At 47.7% G+C, this 26,410-nt stretch overlaps 1 protein-coding gene and 1 long non-coding RNA gene across 2 annotated transcripts in view; one reads left to right on the top strand and one right to left on the bottom strand.

The window, feature by feature from the left end:
- Positions 1–20,858, top strand: part of LOC138766006 (uncharacterized) — a 27,508-nt gene extending 6,650 nt beyond the window's left edge. Inside the window, exon 3 of the long non-coding RNA XR_011358667.1 lies at positions 20,634–20,858. This is a non-coding gene — a long non-coding RNA (uncharacterized lncRNA). The remainder of the gene's footprint in view (positions 1–20,633) is intronic.
- ZBTB43 (zinc finger and BTB domain containing 43) lies at positions 15,595–26,410 on the bottom strand. The gene is made up of 2 exons (XM_069943258.1): positions 26,325–26,410; positions 15,595–23,963 (listed from the first exon to the last, which is right to left on the bottom strand). The coding sequence occupies exon 2, from the start codon at positions 23,943–23,945 to the stop codon at positions 22,536–22,538; it is 1,410 nt and encodes a 469-aa protein (XP_069799359.1). The 5' UTR covers positions 23,946–23,963; positions 26,325–26,410; the 3' UTR covers positions 15,595–22,535.

Below are 26,410 nucleotides of genomic sequence, written 5' to 3'. Positions count from 1 at the left end.
CAGCCATACTTATCCACATGTTGTCTTATGCCGATAATCATACAGAGTGTAAACGTTCCCATACACGGACAGCAGGACCGTATTATCAGCTGCTGCTGCCCCAGGCACTACACCAGCAGACCCCTTATATATATATACAGTACCCAGGGCCGTATTACCAGCTGCTGCTGCCCCAGGCACTACACCAGCAGACCCCTTATATATATATACAGTACCCAGGGCCGTATTACCAGCTGCTGCTGCCCCAGGCACTACACCAGCAGACCCCTTATATATATATATACAGTACCCAGGGCCATATTACCAGCTGCTGCTGCCCCAGGCACTGCACCTGCAGACCCCCCATATATACAGTACCCAGGGCCATATTACCAGCTGCTGCTGCCCCCGGCCCTACACCTGAAGACCCCCCCATATATACAGTACCCAGGGCCATATTACCAGCTGCTGCCCCCGGCCCTACACCTGCAGACCCCCCATTTATACAGTACCCAGGGTAGTGGCGGATTAAATGTACCCTGGGCCCCGGGCTGTCCATCCAACCTAGGCCCCCCCCCATCACGAATAATACCTGTGTATAAGAAAAAAATATTATCACCTCACCGTGACCACAACTATTACCACCACATAGTGACTAAGAGGTCATTCACATGTCTGTAGAGTTTCATCCATACACGGACGGTGTTCTGTGGACTGGACCAGGGAGTTCCCAGCATCAGGATCAATTATGATGTTGGTATTTTCTAGGCAGTTTAACAGTTCCCGCTAGTGTACTGTACCAACTGCAAGGCTGTGTCAGTACACTAGCACAAACCATACACTGTACCATTTAGACCTCAACTGTACAAAGGCTCTGCACACTAAAGAAGTTATTACAGTGCAGTTACTAATGACTTACAGGTGATGTCTTCTCTGATTGCTGTAGCCCCCCTTTCGCTTTCTTCTTCATTTGGCACGGCCACCATGAAGATTTCTCTGACCACAACTTGTCTGCAGGGGGGCAGCTGGGAGTGACTGGGGCAGGTGACTTGGCCTGCTGGGGGTGACTGGGGCTGCTGGGGGGGGGGGACAGCTGGAGGTCAAAGGGGCGGGGGTTAGTTGGGAGTGGCAGGGGGACCAGCTGGGATGATTGGGGCAAGGGAAACAGCTGGAGGCAACTGGGGGACATCTGGAGATGACTGGGGGACAGCTGGGGGTGACAGGGGGACAGCTGGGTGACTGGGGCTGACAGGGGGACTGCTGGGGGTGACTGGGGAACTGCTGCGGGTGGCTGCTGGGGGGTAACTAGGGAACTGCTGGGGGTTGACTAGATACTGCTGGGGGTGACTGGGGGACAGATGGGGGTTACTAGGGGACTACTGGAGGTGACAGGGGCTACTGGGGGGACAGGGGGACAGCTGGGGTGACTGTGGGTGACAAGGGCTGCTGGGGTGACAGGGGGACAGCTGGGGGTTACTAGGGGACTACTGGAGGTGACGGACTACTGGGGGGGACGGGGGGACATGGGGACATCTGGGGTGACAGGGGCTGCTGGGGGTGACAGTGGGACAGCTGGGATGACAGGGGGACTGCTGGGGGTGACGGGGTACTGGGGGACTGCTGGGGGTGACAGGGGGTACAGGGGGACTGCTGGGGGTGACTGGGGGACTGCTGGGGGTGACAGTGGGCACTGGGGGTGACTGGGGGACTGCTGGCGGGGATAGGGGTGACTGGGGGACTGCTGGGGGGGACAGGGGGTACTGGGGGTGACAGGGGTGACTGGGGACTGCTGGGGGTGACAGGTGGTACTGGGGGTGACTGGGGGACTGCTGGGGGTGACAAGGTTGACTGCTGGGGGTACTGGGGGACTGCTGGGGGTGATAGGGGTACTGGAGGACTGCTGGGGTGACAGGGGGGACTGCTGGGGGTGACAGGGGGGACTGGGGGACTGCTGGGGGGGACAGGGGGTACTGGGGGTGACTGGGGGACTGCTGAGGGTGACAGGGGGTACTGGGGGACTGGGTGGCTTGGTGATTGCTGGGGGTGAGGGGGTATGGGGGGGTGACTGCTGGGGGTGACAGTGGCTACTGGGGGACTGCTGGGGGTGACTGGGAGACTGCTGGGGGTGATTGGGAGACTGCTGGGGGTGACTGGGAGACTGCTGGGGGTGACTGGGGGACTGCAGGTGATGATTCGGGACTGCTGGGGGTGACTGGGGGACTGCTGGGGGTGATTGGGGGACTGTTGGGGGTGACAGTGGCTACTGGGGGTGATGGGCTGGATCCGGCACATACCTGGAGGAGGAGGAGGGCGCACAGGCCGCAGGGACCGCCTGATTGGGGGATGGCGCCGCTGGGGTGGACGTGAGTGCGTCCGTACGTGCGTCTGTGCGTGCGGGGGGCGGGGATTGGGCGGGAGCGGACGGGGAGAGGGCGGATGCGGGCGGGAAGGTGGCGGGAGACTGCTATTCTAGGGGGAGCGCCTGTAAACTGACGCTGTCATCTGACTGGGTGAGTGAGGGCCCAGTCAGATGACAGCATGGATATGGCGACAGCACTAGGCATAGGCCCCCCCCCCCGAAGCCTCGGGCGGCCGCCCAAAACGCCCTTATTATAATCCGCCACTGACCCAGGGCCGTATTACCAGCTGCTGCTGCCCCAGGCACTACACCTGCAAACCCCCCATATATACAGTACCCAGGGCCGTATTACCAGCTGCTGCTGCCCCCGGCCCATCACCTGAAGACCCCCATATATACAGTACCCAGGGCCGTATTACCAGCTGCTGCCCCCGGCACTACACCTGCAGACCCCCCCCCCATATATACAGTACCCAGGGCCGTATTACCAGCTGCTGCTGCCCCAGGCACTACACCTACAGACCCCCCCATATATACAGTACCCAGGGCCGCATTACCAGCTGCTGCCCCAGGCACTACACCTGCAGACCCCCCCATATATACAGTACCCAGGGCCGTATTACCAGCTGCTGCTGCCCCAGGCACTACACCTGCAGACCCCTTATATATACAGTACCCAGGGCTGTATTACAAGCTGCTGCTGCCCCAGGCACTACACCTGCAGACCCCTTATATATATATACAGTACCCAGGGCCGTATTACCAGCTGCTGCCCCAGGCACTACACCTGCAGACCCCCCCATATATACAGTACCCAGGGCCGTATTACCAGCTGCTGCCCCCAGCACTACACCTGCAGACCCCCCCATATATACAGTACCCAGGGCCGTATTACCAGCTGCTGCCCCAGGCACTACACCTGCAGACCCCCCCATATATACAGTACCCAGGGCCGTATTACCAGCTGCTGCTGCCCCAGGCACTACACCTGCAGACCCCCCATATATACAGTACCCAGGGCCGTATTACCAGCTGTGGCTGCCCCAGGCACTACACCTGCAGACCCCCCCATATATACAGTACCCAGGGCCATATTACCAGCTGCTGCCCCAGGCACTACACCTGCAGACCCCCCCATATATACAGTACCCAGGGCCGTATTACCAGCTGCTGCCCCAGGCACTACACCTACAGACCCCCCATATATACAGTACCCAGGGCCATATTACCAGCTGCTGCTGCCCCCGGCCCTACACCTGAAGCCCCCCCCCATATATACAGTACCCAGGGCCGTATTAATAGCTGCTGCTGCCCCAGGCACTACACCTGAAGACCCCCCCCATCTTCACTTACCAATCAGCATCAGGATTTTCTAGTTTCTGATCCTCATGTTGATATCTGATCAGTCTTAGGCCGCATTCCCACATTTACTGTACGTTACCACAGAAACCAGACCCTCAAGCGGTAACCAATAGGCGTATGGCCAATAATTCTGGTAACAGCACCTGACTACTGGGGAAGAAATGGGAGCCTGGTTTCCACCACATGCATTTCTCTACATGTAAACCTTCCCCCTGTCCCGTGGTGCCCTAGGCACCGGATCATGGGTGCCTAGTGGTAAATACGGCCCGACCGACAGTTCTTCCAAAATGCTATTAGGAACTATTGCTTTATGGCATCAGCCACATCGGCATGAGGCTTCACTTCTTACACTAGCTAAACTGTATGCAAACTAGCAGCTACATTTATTGACACGAGGAGGGGTTGTTGGAATGGAATGACATTTCTATATGGGATTATAATACAATGATAAGATTATTGGGAAAACTGTACAACTAAAAAGGAGGCTCTAGGACCCTGGATAAAAGGTGATACGCTTGAGTACAAAGGATCTGCAGGTTCTGGATGGCATCTTTGCCCACAGATGTTACACCTGGTCCTGTAGACTTGCTAGATTGCTGTAGCTGATGTCCCATGTGGTCCCATAAATGATCACTGGGGTGACCACTGTCCTACCACTACTAGGGGTGACCGCTGTCCTATCACTACATGGCGTGATCACTGTCCTATCACTACTAGGGGTGATCACTGCCCTATCACTACTAGGGGTGACCGCTGTCCTATCACTACATGGGGTGACCGCTGTCCAATCACTACATGGGGTGACCACTGTTCCATGATTACTAGGGGTGACCTCTGTCCTATCACTACATGGCGTGATCACTGTACTATCACCACTAGGGGGGACCGCTGTCCTATCACCACTAGGGGTGACCGCTGTCCTATCACTACATGGGGTGACCGCTGTCCTATCACTACATGGAGTGATCACTGTACTATCACTATTAGGGGTGACCAATGTCCTATCACTATTAGGGATGACCACTGTCCTATTATTACTAGGGTTGACCTCTGTCCTATCACTACATGGGGTGACCAGAGTCCTACCACTACTAGGGGTGACCGCTGTCCTATCACTACTAGGGGTGACCGCTGTCCTATCACTACATGGAGTGACCTCTGTCCTATCACTACTTCGGGTGACCTCTGTCCTATCACTACATGGGGTGACCTCTGTCCTATCACTACATGGGGTGACCAGAGTCCTACCACTACTAGGGGTGACCGCTGTCCTATCACTACTAGGGGTGACCACTGTCCTATCACTACTAGGGGTGACCACTGTCCTATCACTACTAGGGGTGACCGCTGTGCTATCACTACTAGGGGTGACCACTGTCCTATCACTTCATCGGGTGACCACTGTCCTATCACTACTAAGGGTTACCACTGTACTACCACTTCTAGGGGTGACCTCTGTCCTATCACTACATGGGGTGATCACTGTGCTATCACTACTAGGGGTGATCACTGCCCTATCACTACTAGGGGTGACCTCTGTCCTATCACTACTAGGGGTGACCACTGTCCTATCACTACATGGGGTGATCACTGCCCTATCTCTACTAGGGGTGACCACTGTCCTATCACTACTAGGGGTGACCACTGTACTACCACTACTAGGGGTCACCACTGTCCTATCACTACATGGGGTGATCACTGCCCTATCTCTACTAGGGGTGACCACTGTCCTATCAGTACTAGGGGTGACCGCTGTGCTATCACTACTAGGGGTGACCGCTGTGCTATCACTACTAGGGGTGATCACTGCCCTATCACTACTAGGGGTGACCACTGTCCTATCACTACTAGGGGTGACCGCTGTGCTATCACTTCTAGGTGTGATCACTGCCCTATCACTACTAGGGGTGACCGCTGTCCTATCACTACTAGGGGTGACCACTATCCTATCACTACTAGGGGTGACCGCGGTGCTATCACTACTAGGGGTGACCGCTGTCCTATCACTACTGGGGGTGACCACTGTCCTATCACTACTAGGGGTGGCCGCTGTGCTATCACTTCTAGGGGTGACCACTGTCCTTTCACTACTAGGGGTGACCGCTGTCCTATCACTACAAGGGGTGACCGCTGTGCTATCACTACTAGGGGTTATCACTGCCCTATCACTACTAGGGGTGACCACTGTCCTATCACTACTAGGGGTGACCACTATCCTATCACTACTAGGGGTGACCGCTGTGCTATCACTACTAGGGGTGACCGCTGTCCTATCACTACTGGGGGTGACCACTGTCCTATCACTACTAGGGGTGACCGCTGTGCTATCACTTCTAGGGGTGACCACTGTCCTTTCACTACTAGGGGTGACCGCTGTCCTATCACTACAAGGGGTGACCGCTGTGCTATCACTACTAGGGGTTATCACTGCCCTATCACTACTAGGGGTGACCGCTGTGCTATCACTACTAGGGGTGACCACTGTCCTATCACTACATGGGGTGAACTCTCTACTATCACTACACGGGGTGACCGCTGTCCTATCACTACATGGGGTGATCACTCTACTATCACTATTAGGGGTGACTGCTGTCCTATCACTACTAGGGGTGACCACTGTCCTATCACTTCATGGGGTGATCACTGTCCTGCCACTACATGGAGTGACCACTGTCCTATCAATACATGAGGTGACCACTGTCCTATCACTACTAGGGGTGACCACTGTCCTATCACTACTAGGGGTGACCGCTGTGCTATTACTACTAGTATTACTACTAGGGGTGACCACTGTCCTATCACTACTAGGGGTGACCGCTGTGCTATTACTACTAGTATTACTACTAGGGGTGACCACTGTCCTATAACTACTAGGGGTGACCACTGTTCTATCATTACTAGGGGTGATCACTGTCCTATGATTACTAGGGGTGACCTCTCTCCTATCACTACTAGGGGTGACCACTGTACTACCACTACTAGGGGTGACCTCTGTACTATCACTAAATGGGGTTACTACTGTCCTATCACTTCTAGGGGTGACCGGTGTCCTATCACTACTAGAGCTAATCACTGTCCTATCACTACATGGGGTGACCACTGTCCTATCACTACATGTGGTGACCACAACATTACACCAGCAGGGGGCAGTGTGTCCTCCATCGCCTTTACTGGTGGTCTGTCTGGACCATCATGAGCTTGCTTGACTATGTGTCCTCATGTAACCACTATTCCCAACATTTATCAGGGTCTTTTTAAAGGGATACTTTTTTACACCCTCTTGTGGCAAGATCCACATCCAAAATAAACCTCACCTGTAACATAACTGCATGCTGGGTTTTCCATAAGTCTGACGTCTATCTGGGTGCTTTATTTTTCCTTTGTAATTGGGTGTATGTTATATATATAGATAGTACTGTGCTGTGTATACTGCACATATACAGACGTGTATCGCTATGCTTCTACACCCTACAATCCTTTATCTCATAGTAACAGGTCTCCTATGGGGCATGGAAGGTGTGTTAATAGTTATAGAAGCTGGCACTGAGGGACTATGTGCTTATAGTTATAGAAGCTGGCACTGAGGGACTATGTGCTTATAGTTATAGAAGCTGGCACTGAGGGACTATGTGCTAATAGGTATAGAAGCTGGCACTGAGGGACTATGTGCTTATAGTTATAGAAGCTGGCACTGAGGGACTATGTGCTAATAGGTATAGAAGCTGGCACTGAGGGACTATGTGCTTATAGTTATAGAAGTTGGCACTGAGGGACTATGTGCTTATAGTTATAGAAGCTGGCACTGAGGGACTATGTGCTTATAGTTATAGAAGCTGGCACTGAGGGACTATGTGCTTATAGTTATAGAAGCTGGCACTGAGGGACTATGTGCTTATAGTTATAGAAGCTGGCACTGAGGGACTATGTGCTAATAGGTATAGAAGCTGGCACTGAGGGACTATGTGCTAATAGTTATAGAAGCTGACACTGAGGGACTATGTGCTTATAGTTATAAAAGCTGGCACTGAGGGACTATGCGCTTATAGTTATAGAAGCTGACAATGAGGGACTATGTGCTTATATAGAAGCTGGCACTGAGGGACTATGTGCTTATATAGAAGCTGGCACTGAGGGACTATGTGCTTATAGAAGCTGGCACTGAGGGACTATGTGCTTATAGTTATACAAGCTGGCACTGAGGGACTATGTGCTTATAGTTATAGAAGCTGGCACTGAGGGACTATGTGCTAATAGTTATAGAAGCTGGCACTGAGGGACTATGTGCTTATATAGAAGCTGGCACTGAGGGACTATGTGCTTAAAGAAGCTGGCACTGAGGGACTATGTGCTTATAGTTATACAAGCTGACACTGAGGGGCTATGTGCTTATAGTTATAGAAGCTGGCACTGAGGGACTATGTGCTAATAGTTATAGAAGCTGGCACTGAGGGACTATGTGCTTATAGTTATAGAAGCTGACACTGAGGGACTATGTGCTTATAGTTATAGAAGCTGGCATTGAGGGACTATGTGCTTATAGTTATAGAAGCTGACACTGAGGGACTATGTGCTTATAGTTATAGAAGCTGGCACTGAGGGACTATGTGCTTTTAGTTATAGAAGCTGACACTGAGGGACTATGTGCTAATAGGTATAGAAGCTGACACTAAGGGACTATGTGCTAATACTTATAGAAGCTGGCACTGAGGGACTATGTGCTTATAGTTATAGAAGCTGGCACTGAGGGTCTATGTGCTTATAGTTATAGAAGCTGACACTGAGGGACTATGTGCTTATAGTTATAGAAGCTGGCACTGAGGGACTATGTGCTTATAGTTATAGAAGCTGGCACTGAGCGACTATGTGCTTATAGAAGCTGGCACTGAGGGACTATGTGCTTATAGTTATAGAAGCTGGCACTGAGGGACTATGTGCTTATAGTTATAGAAGCTGACACTGAGGGACTATAAGCTTATAGTTATAGAAGCTGGCACTGAGGGACTATGTGCTTATAGTTATAGAATCTGGCACTGAGGGACTATGTGCTTATAGAAGCTGGCACTGAGGGACTATGTGCTTATAGTTATAGAAGCTGGCACTGAGAGACTATGTGCTTATAGTTATAGAAGCTGACACTGAGGGACTATGTGCTTATAGTTATAGAAGCTGACACTGAGGGACTATGTGCTTATAGTTATAGAAGCTGACACTGAGGGACTATGTGCTTATAGTTATAGAAGCTGGCACTGAGGGACTATGTGCTAATAGTTATAGAAGCTGGCACTGAGGGACTATGTGCTTATAGTTATAGAAGCTGGCATTGAGGGACTATGTGCTTATAGTTATAGAAGCTGGCACTGAGGGACTATGTGCTTATAGTTATAGAAGCTGGCATTGAGGGACTATGTTCTATGAATGGCGGATTAGTGTATGTTTGCTAGAGATGTATACACACACTGTATATAAATGTATATAGACACAGGGCGGATAGCGTGATCTATACTCAGCGTTGTCTATAGAATCTGCAGGAAAATTAACACTGCAGATATTCCTATTTTCTAAGCAAATACTCTCTACAATTGTATGGTGGCAGAGATCAGTTATGACAGCTGGTGTGAGGGGCAAGAGGGTCAGGGCCCGGTATGGGCTATGTTTTCACTGGAAACACAGAATTCCCACTGATTTGCTGATCCTGTGGAGCCGCAGTCTTCTGATTCTCCCAGGTTGCGGCAGAGAGAGGCTGTGAGACAGGTAGTGGTGTACGAGGGGGGGTGTGCCACCGGGGGTGTATCCTGTCCTCATTCCACCCCACGTAGGAGAGAATGTGGGTGTGACATGACCTGTATAACACAAGTCCTACATGATTCATCACAGCAACACATGTAGCATCGCACTGTACAACTACACTAGAGAACGGACCAGTCACCGGGAAATTATAAAAAACAGCAATTATAGTAATGACTAATGTACAAAGGAGGCAGCATTATAGTAGCTATATTCCTGTATATAGGAGCAGTATTATAGTAGTTATATTCTTGTATATAGGGGCAGTATTATAGTAGTTATATTCCTGTGTATAGGAGCAGTATTATAGTAGTTATATTCCTGTGTATAGGAGCAGTATTATAGTAGTTATATTCTTGTATATAGGAGCAGTATTATAGTAGTTATATTCTTGTATATAGGAGCAGTATTATAGTAGTTATATTCTTGTATATAGGAGCAGTATTATAGTAGTTATATTCCTGTATATAGGAGCAGTATTATAGTAGTTATATTCCTGTGTATAGGAGCAGTATTATAGTAGTTATATTCCTGTGTATAGGAGCAGTATTATAGTAGTTATATTCCTGTATATAGGAGCAGTATTATAGTAGTTATATATAAGAGCAGTATTATAGTAGTTATATTCCTGTATATAGGGGGCAGTATTATAGTAGTTATATTCCTGTGTATAGGAGCAGTATTATAGTAGTTATATTCCTGTATATAGGAGCAGTATTATAGTAGTTATATATAAGAGCAGTATTATAGTAGTTATATTCCTGTATATAGGAGCAGTATTATAGTAGTTATATATAAGAGCAGTATTATAGTAGTTATATTCTTGTATATAGGAGCAGTATTATAGTAGGTATATTCTTGTACATAGGAGCAGTATTATAGCAGTTATATTCTTGTATATAGGGGGCAGTATTATAGTAGTTATATTCTTGTATATAGGAGCAGTATTATAGTAGTTATATTCCTGTATATAGGGAGCAATATTATAGTAGTTATGAACTGGAGAGAATGGAACGGCTGCACATCCCATCTATGGCTGATACTAATGCCGCTAGGCCTATATTAAAAATCAACACCAGAGTGTCTGTATATGAATTGATCAAGCCATATTGCCCCGTGTACCACCGCGCAGGTCCTCTGGTCCACACGGGTCCCTACGCTAACTCCACACCGTGTCGGTCAGCGACCGCCAACCCCGCAAAGCGTGCACGTGCAGGGAAGGGAGGCCATGGAACGGCCCTGCAACCCCAATGTCACAGGACCAGACCCAAAAAGCCCCACCAAAACCCAGCCAGCACCACCGGCGGGGAAGGCTGCCCCCAAACGACACAAGTATGGATATGGTGTGTTTTTTATTTAGCCTTGGGGCACTAGTATCAGCCATAGGTGTGAGGTGCAGCACTCTTTTTCTTCCCTGAACCGCATTTTGTTTCTCTCTTTTCTCCGTGTTTTGCACTCCTCCAGGTGAGACCCACATGACCGCAATTAGCAGGAGACACCTGAGTGCACATGGTTTTAATCCCTCCTGTCTTTTCCCATTCTGTTTGCAGCAGCTATGGTGAGCACAATACCTCATCCAGACTTGTGCTGTTTGGAGGCGACCTTCTCCGCCGGCGGTGCTGGCCGGGTTCTGGTGTGGTGTTTTTGGGTCTGGTCCTGTGGCATGGGGGTCGCAGGGCCGTCCCATGGCCCTCGTTCCCTGACTGTCATGTTCATTCTTCAGCGCGGACAGGGCAGGAGCGCGCGCCTCCCATAGACTCCCATTATGAGCGGGAGGCTAACGGCATTCCGCGGCGGACAATTCCGCTAGTTTTGCTCAGTGGGAACGGGGCCTAACTTGCTGAAATGCAATAACTACAGTATTGCTATTTTCCAAGTACCTGATTTCCTCTTGTGAATTAAAGAGAATAGTTTATATAGATCCGCTAGATGATTCTGACCATTCTGTCTTCAGCTTCTATGGCAGAATGATTTTTCTCCTATTCTCCTAGTGGATATCCTGGTGACTAAAATGTGGAGGTATAAGGTGCTAGAATGTCATTGTTACTAAGAAAAGAGAGCAAAATCTACCTATCCCTGGTCCCTGACGTTCCACTTCCACCTTAGTCAATAGGTACTCATCGCCTGCGGGTAAAACCAACACCCCCAGAAGTTCCAAGATGGTTGGGGGCTAAAGTGGAGTGTTGGGGATAAATAACACCTTTTCTTAGTCCCAGACAATTGTAAAAGTATAAACTTTAGGTAAATCTAATACACCATATTATATGTGGGGGCAAAGGGATCAGAGCATGACAGATGAATTCTCTCTGCTCCAACCCCCTGCAGACCCTGCACCATGTATAACACAGTGTATCACTTTGTATGGAGTGTTCCTTTAAATTTAGTAGACTGGACGGTCAGGTTTGCCATGCAGTAATCAGAGATTGGGGAGGTAATAACCCTTGTGGGAACTGTAATGGGGATCATGTTGGTTGTCACACAGGTTTGCCAGTAATTGATGTGATTAAGGGAGTTTTCCAAGATATAGGGCACATTCCCACATCCTATATGGACGGGAAGCCCTGTAATGGAGTGTTTCCCTGCCCGGCAAGATACAGCATGCGAGAAGCGGGGAACTGTCTGAATCTCCGTGGCTCTGTTATTACATTGCAGGGGAGATTCATCATGCCGGACGGGGAAACACTCTATTACAGGGTGTGGGAATAAGCCCTTACTTTTATTAAATGGCCTTAGCCTTTAGGATCTGATCGGTGGAATCCAACACCTGGTGACCTCATTGATCAGCTGTTAGCCAGAAACATGGCACACCACACTGTGTGGACCTGGGGACTGGACCCCTCCCCCCAAAACTTGTGAAAAAAATGGTTCTGCTCGAACTTCACCTTTAATTTCAATGGGAGCTGCAGTAACCCATTTCTGCCACCAGGGCTGTGGAGTTGGAGTCGTGGAATTGGGGCTAGTTTTGGCTGGAATCGGAGTCGGAGCTAGTTTTGGCTGGAGTCGGAATTGGAGTCGGGGCTAGTTTTGGCTGGAGTCAGAGTCGGAGCTAGTTTTGGCTGGAGTCGGAGTCGGAGCTAGTTTTGGCTGGAGTCGGAGTCGGGAAAAAAATGTACCGACTCCGATTCCAGCTTTAAAAAAATCTTTAAACAATTTAGAATTGAGTTTTGATATGAATTTTAGTTTTAAGTTTTGCTCATCAATATATTTTATGAGCAACATTCTAATAGATCACTGGTTCTATTACATAAGGGTGGTCAGGGAAAAGTTGTCAGCCACTATCTGTCAGTTTGTTTCTGAGCTGGAACAGTCCATTGTGTGGGGGGAGATCTGTGCTGTTCTCTTCCTGGATGCTGGATGATTGTATATGAGCAGTAGTGTAATATGAAGATATCCTGTGTAATATAGAGGAGGAGGAGAAGACATAAGTAGTGTAGCAGTAACCTTAGTCCTCAGTGTGGTGTTTTCTCTCTCGGAGAAGATTGTGTGTTTTTCTTTAGTGTTCTATGGCTGCAGCTGTATGTGTGTGCGCTATGGCTGCAGCAGGCTGTGTGTGTTTGTGTGTGTATGTATGTATGTATGTGTGCTATGGCTGCAACAGGCTGTGTGTGTGTGTGTTTGTGTGTATGTATGTGTGCTATGGCTGCAGCAGGCTGTGTGTATGCTATGGCTGCAGCAGGCTGTGTGTGTGTGTATGTATGTGTCCTATGGCTACAGCAGGCTGTGTGTGTATGCTATGGCTGCAGCAGGCTGTGTGTGTGTGTGCTATGGCTGCAGCAGGCTGTGTGTGTGTGTACTATGGCTGCAGCAGGCTCTGTGTGTGTATGCTATGGCTGCAGCAGGCTGTGTGTGTGTGCTATGGCTGCAGCAGGCTCTGTGTGTGTGCTATGGCTGCAGCAGGCTGTGTGTGTGTATGGTGTGTGCTATGGCTGCAGCAGGCTGTGTGTGTATGCTATGGCTGCAGCAGGCTGTGTGTGTGTGTGTGTGTGTGTGTGTGTGTGTGTGCAATTGCTTGCCCCCACAGTGACCCTCAAAGAGAACCAATCATGGACGAAAGTTAAACATTTTTTATTCCTTAATTAGATGCAAATCATAATTTAATTGACATTTGCAAATATAATTAATTATTTTTATTGCCACGTTTTTGAATTATTCCCTTTTTACTTTCCTGTCTCGAGCCGACTCTTTTCAAAAGAGCCGGCGCGAGACAGGAAACTCCCGTCATGCAGAGTGGCAGGAAAGGTTCCCATGATCCTTTGCCTGCCGCTCTGTTAACACACAGTGATCTCGCGCTATACAGCGCAAGATCGCTGTGTATTATCTAAAGTCCCTCTTCTCTAATCTATTTATGAAGATACAGACTGCCTCTGCAGTCTGTATCTTTATACTTTACCTAATCCTCTTCTTCGGTGCAGCAAGACCGGCGGCGCCATCTTGATTACGTCACTTGCGTTCCAGCGGTGGAACGCAAGGCCCGTAATCAGGATGGCGGTGCCCGGCCTTGCGGCACTGAAGCAGAGGATAGGTAAAGTATAAAGCTACAGACTGCAAATGCAGTCTGTATCCTCATGAAGTCTATCTATGAAGATACAGACTGCCTTTGCAGTCTGTATCTTTATATTTTACCAGATCCTCTGTTCCCTGGCTGTTCCGGCGGCGCCGCCATCTTGATGACGTCACGCTGGAACGCACAGCTGGAACGCAAGTGACGTCATCAAGATGGTGGCGCTCACCGGAACAGCCAGGGAACAGAGGATCAGGTAAAGTATAAAGATACAGACTGCAAAGGCAGTCTGTATCTTCATGAATAGACTTAGGGAGAGATGTACTGTCATAATAGGGACAGTTATATTTAGGTGATTGGTTCTCTTTAACATCACTGTGTGACTCTATCAGTATGGCTTCCCCCTCTGTGTCACAAGGATTTGGCAGTGTTAGCAGTGTTTCTTTGTGTATGGTGAATATTAGTTAGAAACATCGAAGAGTGTCAGCAGGAAAAGACCACCTGCCCCATCTAGTCTAGTTGTGAGTAGTTCAGTACATGGAGGCTGGAGACTGGCTGAATCCTCTGCACACACAGGAGAAGCTGCTGTATATACAGTATTCCTTTATTCTCTCAGAAGTCGCCCCAGGATCATGTAGGACATTAGAGAGAAGCTGCTGGGCCAGTGTGATAAATAACTCTACTGGTTTCTGACCGGCCATTTATGAAGGAGCAGGAGTCGGAGTCGGTCCTGATAAAATTCAGGAGTCGGAGTTGCGGCTTACTGACTCCACAGCCCTGGCTGCCACTAGACAATGTACAGCGCTATCTGCTTCCAGCCTCATTCACTGAATATGCAGGCACCATGGCTTTGGCAAACAGCTGCTCAGAATGCAATGTAAACATTTTTTTTTTACATTTTTTCAGTACACATCATGCTTGAGGGATGGCATTTGTACTTTTACAAAAAAAACGAGAAAAATGCATGTACAAAGCTGTCGGCACAAAAACAAAAGTTACCCGAAATGCTTGCAAGACCTCGTTCACATTCCCGTCATGAATGTCGGTTGTTGTTCTTAGTCTGGGACCCAGGTGTCAAACTCAGGCCCTCCAGCTGTAACAAAACTACAACTCCCATCATGCCTGGTATAGAGCTTTAGCTGTCCAGGCATGATGGGAATTGTAGTTTTTTAACAGCTGGAGGGTCGGAGTTTGTCACCCCTGCCCTAGGACTTTAGAAACTGCACCTACAGCACCTGATGTTCCCCATCAATTATATTGGGATCTATTGTTTTTGTGTGCAAAGTCCAACATTTTACTAGAAACCACTGTGCTCCACTCAGCATTATTTCTCTCTGTGAGGGCCCTAAGAGGCCTCTAACGCACAGATAAATGCAAGTAAAAAAAAAACTTTTGCCATTCTAAAATAAATAAAAAATAAATTGAATTGGTTGTTCCGACTTTCAAAAACATGGCTGCTTTGTTTCAAAAACAGCGCCGCACCTGTCCTCTGGCTCTGTCTGGTATTGCAACTCTACTGGGGCAGAGCTGTAATATCGCACTCAGCCTGTGGAGAGGTGTGGCGCTGTTTAGTGGCTGAATACAGAGGCAGGAGACAGCAGGCAGGGTTGACAGGTAACATTTATTAACACTCCATACAAACAGCTTAGAGTCTCTTCTATAAGAAGAAAATAACAAGACACTGAAATACACACCAACCGGCTGTACGCTCATGACAGCAATATCATTTAATGACAGAAATATCCAGTCTCACGGATATAAGCAGGTTACGGTGTCGGGCAAGACCATTGCGGCTGCAGCGTCGTGACCTTTACATACAGGAGTCCTAATGTCACCGGCTCAAAAATAGAACCCGACTAGGGAAGCTGCGAGGGGGAGAGAACACTGCGGGTCCAGACCGCTCATCAGACGTCCTACATGAATGGCTGCAAATTAAAGGAATGCTCCAGGAAACACAGGAAGGGGCGGGGCATGACTTTATATAGTTATATGCTCCGCCTCTCCTGGCTTCACATACTTATTGGAGTTCTAGAAAATACCTTGAAATGGGGGCGTGGCCAGGTAGTATAAAAGTATCAGAGCAATGGTGTCGAGAGTCACTGGTTGGAAAACATTGCTCTACATCAACGTTTGTTGTCTATGTAGTCTAACATATAGTAAATATACTAGTACTAGAGTGTTTCTTACATAAGGTGCGGAGGCCTTCCTTAGTTCTCAGACATCTTACATCCCCTATAGCAAGGGTAGGGAACCTTAGCTTTAGCTGTCCAGGCATGGTGGGAGTTGTAGTTTCGCAACAGCTGGAGAGCCGAGGTTCTCTACTCCTGCCCTATAGATAAATCTTGAAGCTGGCTAACACTCTATAACTAGGAGGGCAATATCCAGCTTTTCCAGGCTCCTGAATGGTAAAGATACAGGTCATTCTAACTTGGGGTTATACGGCACCATCATCAGGCAATAGGCAGTACAATGCAATAGACACTGTTATAGACAGACTGCAGAGATCCATCACTAATCTATGGAGGCAGCTGGAAGACAGACATCACATATTAACATATTAACATAACAAGATATCTAAGGTCTGTAAGTCAGCTTACAAGGGGTTAACTAGGATTAGAAAACATGGCTGCTTCTTTCCAGCAACCTTCCAGATTTGAAAAAAATGGCTGCTTTCTTGCGCTCAGTATGAGCGTGCTATTACATCTCTATTCCATTGAAGTGAATGGAGACAGGTTGTATTACCATCTACAACCTAAAGACAGGTGTGGTGCTGTTTGGTAAGTTTGGTTTTCTACTAAATAACCCCTTTAAGACTGATATCTACAGCGCCCCCCTTAGTAGAGTTAACCACAGATCATTATACTACTTACCGACAACCATAAAAATAAATACTCCGAGACTGCGAGAATATAGAAAACCATCCACCCCCGCACCCCATCAGTAATGGCGGCTGCAGCCCCGGGTCACATGACATATCCTGTAGGCTATGGCCACATAAGAACATTGGAGAAAATTTATCAAGGGTTTTGCGCCTATTTTTCGGTGAATAATTGGATTTTTGGTCTAAGTTAAATTTATGAACCAGTATTCCACAGGCGAATATTTGTGCAACTTTTTTTTTTAATCTGCCTGTTTTGAGTATTCACCCAAAAGTTTGTATAATCTGGGATAAGCGCCCAATTTAACAAGTGCAGGCCTACGTCTGGTCAGTAACAGGTGAATATAACTGCAAAATTTTTTCATATTTGCGACTTTTTACTTTGATTCATTAACATGTAGCACTGCCATAGTAAATGTATCAAGATATTGGAACAAAATACACACCAATCCCCATTAGAATAGTTGCACACATTAGACTGCTTAATAAATCTCCCCCATTGTTTTTATTGAATTGCGCGTTTTATGGGCAACAAACATGTATTAGAATCCATAGCAAGCTGCTGGACGCCGTTCTGTGACTCTCCAGATGCTGAACTGTGACCAGATTGAATAAAATCAACTCTGATCAGTATTCAGCTTAGATAGGAAGGATCGGCTGCAGCCCGAGCTGTCACGCTGCCCGAGCAGCGGCACCAATGGCAACAAGTAAGGACCGTGGGTCCAAGTGCTGGGAAATGTAACAAGTATGTAAACAATAAACTTATTAAGAACAAAGACAAAAAGAGGTAAAAAACAACAACTATGCAGGCAAAACCATAAATACAAAGAGACCTGCACGTTGGTACATGGGGCAGTGTGGCTTGATCAATTTACACACAAACTTGTGATGTTTTTTTATATGCAGCCGAGAGGCATTAGTGTCAGCCATAGGTGTGAGGTGCAGCGCTTCTTTCTCTCCTGGACCGTATAAATACAAAGTGCTTTCACGAGTCGCTGTCTGTGTGTCTGTGCTGCTTGCAGGTCTGTATGTGACACAAGACTTAGTCCCCAATGACATTCCCGTGACTCCATAGGGTATACTGCATCTATTCCCGTAATATTAGGAGGCAATATGCCACGATATCTCACGGTCACTGTGTCCTACTCCATAGGGGGTATCCATGTCATCGGGAAATTATCTAGGCCGGCTGCCTTTGAAATCGGTGCTGCTCCTGAGTGCCTGGAAAAGCTGAATCCAGTGCTGGGAAACTTCTTCCAGTTAGCGAGGATTGGATCCAGCTTTTCCTGGCAACCGGAATGCACCGATTTCAAAGGCTGCCGGCTGACAAGCGCATCGCTATTATTGTAAATTTCCTCATCCCTAGTACTGATAGTCAGCTACTAATGCGAGGACTTCATGCTAAGGTATGGTGGGCCCCTGCTGCAGTGTAAAGCATGGAGGAGATAACACAGCATCCCTGAGCCTCTATGAGATGGGGAATGGATTCAGAAATACCTACAGACAATGCAGCTAAGCTGTGGCTGCGGATCATGGCTGTGTCCTTATGAAGACGAGCCAGAAAGAAGCCAACACTGAAGACCTAGTACACCGACATGGATCCTATCTGATCCTCGAGACAACACATACACACGCTAAGCCTCATAGACATCTCTCACCATCATAAAGCAAGGTTACTAGCGGTAGACTGGAGACTGTATGTATCTCTCCATGTGCAAAATCAGACTTTTAAAGGGCATGTCCACGTCAGTATCCAACTTTGTTCATCGCTTTACTTACATGCATTGAAGAAATAATACTACCAATAACCTTCTACCGTCTGGTGCATACAGCTCCAGTGCAGAGCTATGCGTCTCTGTACTTACAGACAACAAACTACCTCTGTGTAGTCTGATCCTGCCATATTGTTTCTTTTCCCTCTGTCCACTCTTTTGGGTGGAAGGTTCAGATAAAGAGGAATACAATATACTCTGCAGGAGGCACATATGTTTGCGCAGGAGCTGTATACACAAAACAGAAGGATACCATGTATCTTTGCTCATTGCATTGGAGTAAGGAAAAAACTGGCTGATAAAGTGAACGTACCCTTTAAGTGAAGTTTATTGTTGAGTTTGTGACTCTAGCGGACATGCCAGGGCTGCAATACATAAAACATTTCAATGTAATAACTTTATTCTTCATCCTGTTCGTACCGCCACAGACCTACTTGTCATAATGTAAACAAATTAGCGCCAAGCCAAAAAAGGCTCAACCTGCTGTGCAAAAAACATATATAATAATATAATATATAGGGATAATAATACCGCAGACGAGGCTCTGAAGAATCCTCAGCTTTCTGTAAGTGCAACCTTACAGCCAGCAGCCACCTTACAGCGTCTGTCAGGTCTCTATCTGAGGGTGGAATAAGGCAGAGGAGGAGATGCAGACATTTCTCTGTATTTATGTGTAAGAAGCTGCTGCCAGAAAAAGCCTGTGAGTCCTGATTGCCCCGCCCTTATACAGTGATTGACATCTCACACTGCATACACATTTATACAAGAAAATCTGCCAGTCACTGTGTGGGCAGGAAAACAGGAACCCAAAGGCTTTCCCTATGAGCAGGTGAGGGATGGAGGACTCATAGGCTTTCTATAGGAGTAGTCAGGGGATGGAGGTCTCACAGGCTTTCTATAGGAGTAGTCAGGAGATGGAGGACTCACAGGCTTTCTATATGAGTAGTCAGGGGATGGAGGACTCATAGGCTTTCTATAGGAGCAGTCAGGGGATGGAGGACTCACAGGCTTTCTATAGGAGTAGTCAGGGATGGAGGACTCACATGCTTCTATAGGAGTAGTCAGGAGATGGAGGACTCACATGCTTTCTATAGTAGTAGTCAGGGGATGGATGACTCACAGGCTTTCTATATGAGTAGTCAGGGATGCAGGACTCACATGCTTCTATAGGAGTAGTCAGGGATGGAGGACTCACATGCTTCTATAGGAGTAGTCAGGGATGGAGAACTCACATGCTTCTATAGGAGTAGTCAGGGGATGGAGAACTCACATGCTTCTATAGGAGTAGTCAGGGATGGAGGACTCACATGCTTCTATAGTAGTAGTCAGGGGATGGATGACTCACATGCTTCTATAGGAGTAGTCAGGAATGCAGGACTCACATGCTTCTATAGGAGTAGTCAGAGGATGGAGGACTCACATGCTTCTATAGGAGTGGTCAGGGGAAGGAGGACTCTCAGGCTTTCTATAGGAGTAGTCAGGAATGCAGGACTTAGAGACTTTCCCTATAAGTGGTTGGTGGAAGCGGACTCTTCTCTAGAGTCCTAGCAGCAGCTAAACAGCTTCTTATATATAAATACCTGGAAAATGAAATACCTCCAACTTACGCATCCCCCCCAACCTATACTGCCCTCAGACACGAACCTAAGATCTACCCAGAATGCTGGGCAGAAACCATTAGATCATTTGTAATAGTGACCCCGCCATAAAACACTATTAGTTTACACAAGACACGTGACAGTGCCACCACAGCTCCGCACTAGGTATAACAGAGGTAAGCTACAGCCGTATCATCTCCGAGACCTGCTCCAATTGCAAAAAAACTTTGCAAACGACTATTGTGAAGATTTACAACACCTTTAAACAACCATCATAACAAACATATATTTATATATATGTATAATATTCAAGTAAGTGCTATCTATTTCAGCTTATGCCCAGAAAAATAGACGATAGAAGTCATCTGTTACATATGAACTAATAATGTACAATTGTCAGATTGCAGATCACTCGTCAATAAGGACCACTAAGGAGACCACTGCACGATACCGAATCTGTGGACTATTGAACAGTTATATAACCAGTGAAGAAGGGGAGGGGGTTACTTGACCGGGACAGCGCCAAACCTGAAAAGGATGACCCTATCACAATATGGTCCGTAGGAATACAACACTCTTCATAAAGGTTAGGAACGAGCAAGACGCTACTTGCTTACTGACTGGTATGACACTTGTGGTACAATTGGCGGATTACATGTCTGGGTCTTCCAGAAGTGGCAAAGAAAAAGAAGTGCTATCTGTGACAACCAACACTTACAGTGCCCACCCTGCCCCTAAATTCTCAAAGAGCTTCACTCAAAAGTTGCTACCCAGGAACCTGTGTTAGGAACACAATAACTTAAAGAGACTCTGTCAGTAGATTTATGGTGCCCTATCTAAGGGTACTATAAACTAGTGACAGTGATAAATCACTTACATTGTTCTCTGCAGCCGAGTAGGAGATCTCCTCCTGAATAACATGGACAATAAGTAGTCCTCTCTATTATGTGCATGTGCTCAGTAGTCCTCAATATTCATGAGAAGCAGAAAACTCCGCCCACCAGTAGCTGATTGGCAGTTATCTTCCTTGCTGTGTATAGGCAGTCAACTGTCAGTCAACAGCTAGAGGGTGGGGGAGGGGTGTGGCAAGAATACTATTCTCCTGCATATTAGGAGAACAACTGAACAAAATGATGTAAGTAATACACGATCAGCATTTATGTAATTAGTTTACGCTGCTCTCATTTAAGGCATCATATAACTAGTGACAGATTCCCTTTAAGGAGGCCATACACCTCAATAACTGACGGCCGAGCGATTGTTCAGCTTTCAGTTAAATCTACTGCCCACCGCCCATCCTACCAGTACAAAGGAGTTTAGGGCACGACCAAGCACTCCTGTTTTGTCTATGGGGAGGGCTAGGCCGCAGCGGGAGTGTCCTTGATGCATCTTTTTTCTTTCTGAATAAAGGGGTCAGCCGTGATTTTCCATCATAGCCAACCGCTATCACCACCGACATCATCTGTCTGTGGTTCAAGTAGACACCATACATGCTAGACTGCAAACGTCAGGTTTGGTCAATAGTCTAAAGTGTATGGGGGCCTTTATTCCCTATACAGGTTCCTTGACAAGTCATGTGGTGACAGGGTGCAAAAGCTGCCTGCTAGAATACGGTCGAATGAGAATTATTGGGGAGTGGTGGGCACCTCTACTAGATTTATAGCTTCATTTTCCCATGGTAACATCATATTATAATACATTTGGAAAGTGCCAGAAAGTCTTTACATAAGACTCTGTAACAAAGGGGATCTGACCTGGATCCCTAATATTACCGACATCCCCACCCCCGAGTATTGCAATAACAAGTTTTTATATGGTGCATTGTATATTACAGTGCCCACAAAATAAAGGTGCGACTAGTCCTGACTTAAATAAAATAACAATGCAAAAAAATAATAAAAATAAGACCTGTGTTATAAAGTAGGAAAGCAAAGAGATCCACATCTCTGCCGTCAAGTATAGGTTCTGGTCCAGAGGGAGGAAAAATTACTAGATAGATGTAATGAATAAGACCAGACAGTCAAGAGGATGCCCCCGATCAGGATTTGGTGCTTGCTATTGTGACTTTAGATAATAGGTAATTTTAGATAGGTCGTCCATCTTGTTTTAGAATATGCCATGTATTCATATAGTATTTACCCCGGTGCAGTCAGATATTTAGCTCCTGTTCCAATAGCAGGCACCAAACTGAAACTACTATTGCGGACTTATTGCTTGAACGTATTTTTCTAGTGTTCGCTCAGCCAGCTGGGAGGGTTGGAGGCTTCTTGATGTACCCAAGTATACAAAGACACATGCAGGTCTAGCTCTCGGCCTGGGACGGCTCTCCTTTCGAAGCATGGTAGGACTTAGTACAAGAAGTTACGTGTCGGTGAAAACTGTCTCGCCACATAAAGCGTTTGCCGCATATATTACACTCGTAGGGCTTAATCCCTGTGTGAATCTTCATGTGGCCTACCAAGTGATGCTTCATTTTGAACTTCTTACCGCAGACCCCGCATCCATACGGTCGGAGGCCAAGGTGCATGCTCATATGTCTATCCCGTTGGCTCTTGTGCGTAAAGCTTTTACCGCACTGGCAAGGATACAGTTTATAGACCACGGCGGTGAAGCTGGAGGATGATGTTTCTTCTTTAATACCTGTAGAAACATCTAAGCCTTCCCCGAAACCTCCCGAGGTGTTTTCTGTGCCGTGTGCCTCAAGATGATCCTCTCGTTCTCCCGAAAACTCTTCCATAGAAGCCCCGTAAAAATCAACATGGTCATCGTATTGGTGGTTGTTGTTGTTTCCGCTGCTGCTGTGTCCTTCCGGCTCCGCCGACTTCTTACTACAAAAGTCAAAACTGTCGACAACACCCGAAGACTGGATCGGAGGATCAGTCTGAGCTAAGTTTATAGACTCTGAGACATGGTCCTCAAAGGGTGGGTGCACCTCAACACCTTCACATTCTTGGTCAAACCTTTCCGGCTTCACGTGGACCCAACGTTTGTGAGACATGATGCTTGGCTTGATGTACAGAGGACGAGAGTAATGGTAATCGGCGCTGTCACTGGCACCTTCTTCACCATCTTGGCTGGTCATCTCTGTACTCAATTGGTCGTGCTCCGTGGAGGAGTTGCTGGGCAGGTACTCGTGTTCAGTGAGTTGAGAAGATAGTTCATCATCCTTAGGACTCTCTTCTTCATTCTCGCCATCTCGTATATCCTCACCCTTCCTGAACTCCGTCTGGGCACATGTCCCAAGCTCGAAGCTTTCGCTGAGGCCATTGTAATTGCTGCTGCTAGGAGACTGGTGGTCATTGCTGAGACTGGACTTCTGACAGAGAAGCGTTGGGTTACCTTCCAGAAGTTCTGTGCACTTGTCTACAACGTGCCACATCTGGAGGAAACTTGCTGCTGTCAGATAACTCACAATCTCATGAGGGGGCAACACCAGCCTTCCAGTGTACGAGGACAAGAGGATGTTCTCAAAGACCCTTGGATTCATGACGTCTGGAAGGACCACTCTTCTGCTGTTTTTAAGCAAAACCTGGTCGCAAAAGTATGGAGAGCTGGCTGCCAAGACGGCTTTGTGGGCTCGGAAGAGGTGGCCTTGTACCACAATGGAAATGTCACATAACTGTCCCAATTGGCGTTGCTGGTTCAACTTCTGAAGAATGGTATTTGAGAAATCTGGAAACTCAACACGGAAAAGGTTCATTCCAGGCTCCATTTCATCTGCCCTGGGGGTCTACAAGGAAAAAAAGACACCCTCAATTATGTATAGAGGTAACCAGCCAGACCTACTAAGGCAAACGCCTGTCTATCCTGTCCATTGACTGGTATGGCCTCTATGAGATCCCCAAAAGAACAAAGGTACCATACAGAAAGAGACTGCCAACAAACTGAGCATGGTCTGATCCTGATCTCAGCCTGTACAGGTTTTTTACAGACTTTGTTTGACAATAAACTGGGGCAACTGAGGGCCAGGACAAAAAACAATTTATAGCCCCTATAGTTAGCAGATTCAGCATTGCCCCTTATCTGGGTGACAGCATTAATGTTCAACTTCCTGGTTTATGAGGTAAAAGCTACAGCAAAGACTGACACTAAGGGGCCTATTCCACGGGAGCGATAATCGGCCGAATCGGCCCGATTCGGCCGATTATCACTCGGTGGAATAGAGAAAACGATCAGCCAATGATCGTGTCATCGGCTGATCGTTTGTTTGGGGCCAAACCTAAAATCATCGTTCCCCCACTGCGCATCGCTACGGTGGAATAGAGGTACACGGCAGCGACCAATGATTTGAGAAGCACCATACATTACCTGGCAGGACTTCTCCTCCGCTCCGTCTTCCTCCCCGGGTGCCGCAGCACAGCATCAGCAGCTCCAGAGCGGCCTGACTGCTCAGCCAATCACAGGCCAGGACCGCCACGGGACCCGGGGTGGAAGATGGAGCAGAGAAGCCCTGCCAGGTAATGTATGGTGCAAGGGCTGCAAGGACATCAGTAACGATGTCCCTGCAGCCCTCACTCAACAATCATCGGGCTGCGGAATAGGCCCAATTAAACGAGCGCCGATCTGGCAGATCGGCGCTCATTTACATCGTTGATCGGGCCCTGCGCGGCCCGTGGAATAGGACCCTTAGGCCTCATTCACACGTTTAATAATTATCTCTGCAAACTTCATCCGCAAAATATGTATTCATGTTTTTTTGCAGATCCAAGTTTTAAATTAAGGTGATCTGTATTTTTGGCGGACCTTAAAAACGCAGATCCCAGAGACTTCTATTGGCTAATCTGTTCCGCAATTATAACCCACACTAGGAAGTGTCCTATTTTTTTTGCGCCACAAATTGCAGATCCGTAAAAGTACAGATGGTATGAAAAGCCCAATAGAAATCAATGGGCCCTAAATTTTTCTTTAACTGCAGATCTGCAACTGCAGACAAATTTACGGAGCAAGTGAATAAGGCCTAAGGCTTCCAGAATAGTAGAGAAGCAATGTAAAGGCCCTATTACATAGAACGATTATCGGCCGATAATCGTCCGGTGTAACGCGACGGCCGATAATCATCCGATATAATAGAAGGCAACGATCAGCTGACATGAACGATGTTGAAAGACGAACGACTGTGATAGCAGCGATCAGCTGCTATGGGCTGCCTGGACGATCTAGCGATCACCCGGGCAGCCCCCTTGCACCTCCCCTGCTCTCACCCACTGGCTGCTGCCGGTGTAATAGCAACGGCAGCGAGCGAGGAACGAGGAGCAAACAAGCACTGACAGCGCTCGTTGGCTCCTTTATGTCGCCCCATGTAATAGGGGCTTAAGGCGACATGACATGGTGTTTTTGTTTGGATTCCATGGGAAACATGGATGCAGCCCCCATAAAACTGCCTAGGCACACGCTTAATTAAAGTGGTACTCTGGGCCAGCAGTACTTTTAGTCTATGGCCGGAGAGGGGGTGGATATAGAAGGCGCCTGTCTCCTACCTCCCAGGTTCCAGCGCCGTTTCCGTTCTCCCATCCCGCTGTCGCTTCCTGGTCTGAGCTGCGGCTTGAGACGTGACGTCTCAAGGGAGCTCAGCCATTGAGAGGCCGAGGCGGGGCTCGGCTAGGACCGCTGGATGGCTGAGCTGCCTTGAGACGTCACGTCTCAAGCCGCAGCTCAGACCAGGAAGCGGCGCCATCCAGGACCCGGCGCTCTTCCCCTGTCTTTAGTTTAGGTGTGAGGTTTTGCAGTTCACTTCCATTGTAGTGAATAGAGCTGAATTGTAATATCACACACAACCTGAGGACAGGGGTGGCGCTGTTAGTGCAAGAAAGTAGCTGCGTTCTGTCTAACCCTGAATAACTCCTTCAAAAAGAAACTAGAAGTATCTAACCTGCCTATATCTTCCTTTAGTGCATGAGGCGCTGAGGATGAAAGTTTATTACCTTCTTCCTCGCAATGTTTCGGTGATAATAGGAGTTTAATCCATATGCTAATGGTTCTGAACAGTAAAAAAAATCCAGTGGTTTTAGTTCTAATAGAGCCCCCTCGTGGAGATGGTATTGTCGCCTAACACTGAACAAATGCGACCACGCTATCATTGTCGGGGACTGACCTACTGTGCCGACATGAATAGGCTGTGCACGTCCTCCAGGGCGGCGTGTATTCACATTTTCCAGCCAATTCCACCTCCACAGGGGC

Source organism: Dendropsophus ebraccatus, chromosome 10 (assembly GCF_027789765.1).
Source record: "Dendropsophus ebraccatus isolate aDenEbr1 chromosome 10, aDenEbr1.pat, whole genome shotgun sequence".
In the NCBI taxonomy this organism is placed as follows: Eukaryota; Metazoa; Chordata; class Amphibia; order Anura; family Hylidae; genus Dendropsophus; species Dendropsophus ebraccatus.
The sequence above is the reverse complement of the archived record's forward strand: the minus strand, read 5'-3'. Positions and strand labels throughout refer to the sequence as shown.

Coding starts and splice junctions, on each gene's coding strand:
- ZBTB43 (XM_069943258.1), bottom strand. CDS start 23,945: ATGGAGCCTGGAATGAACCTTTTCCGTGTTGAGTTTCCAGATTTCTCA.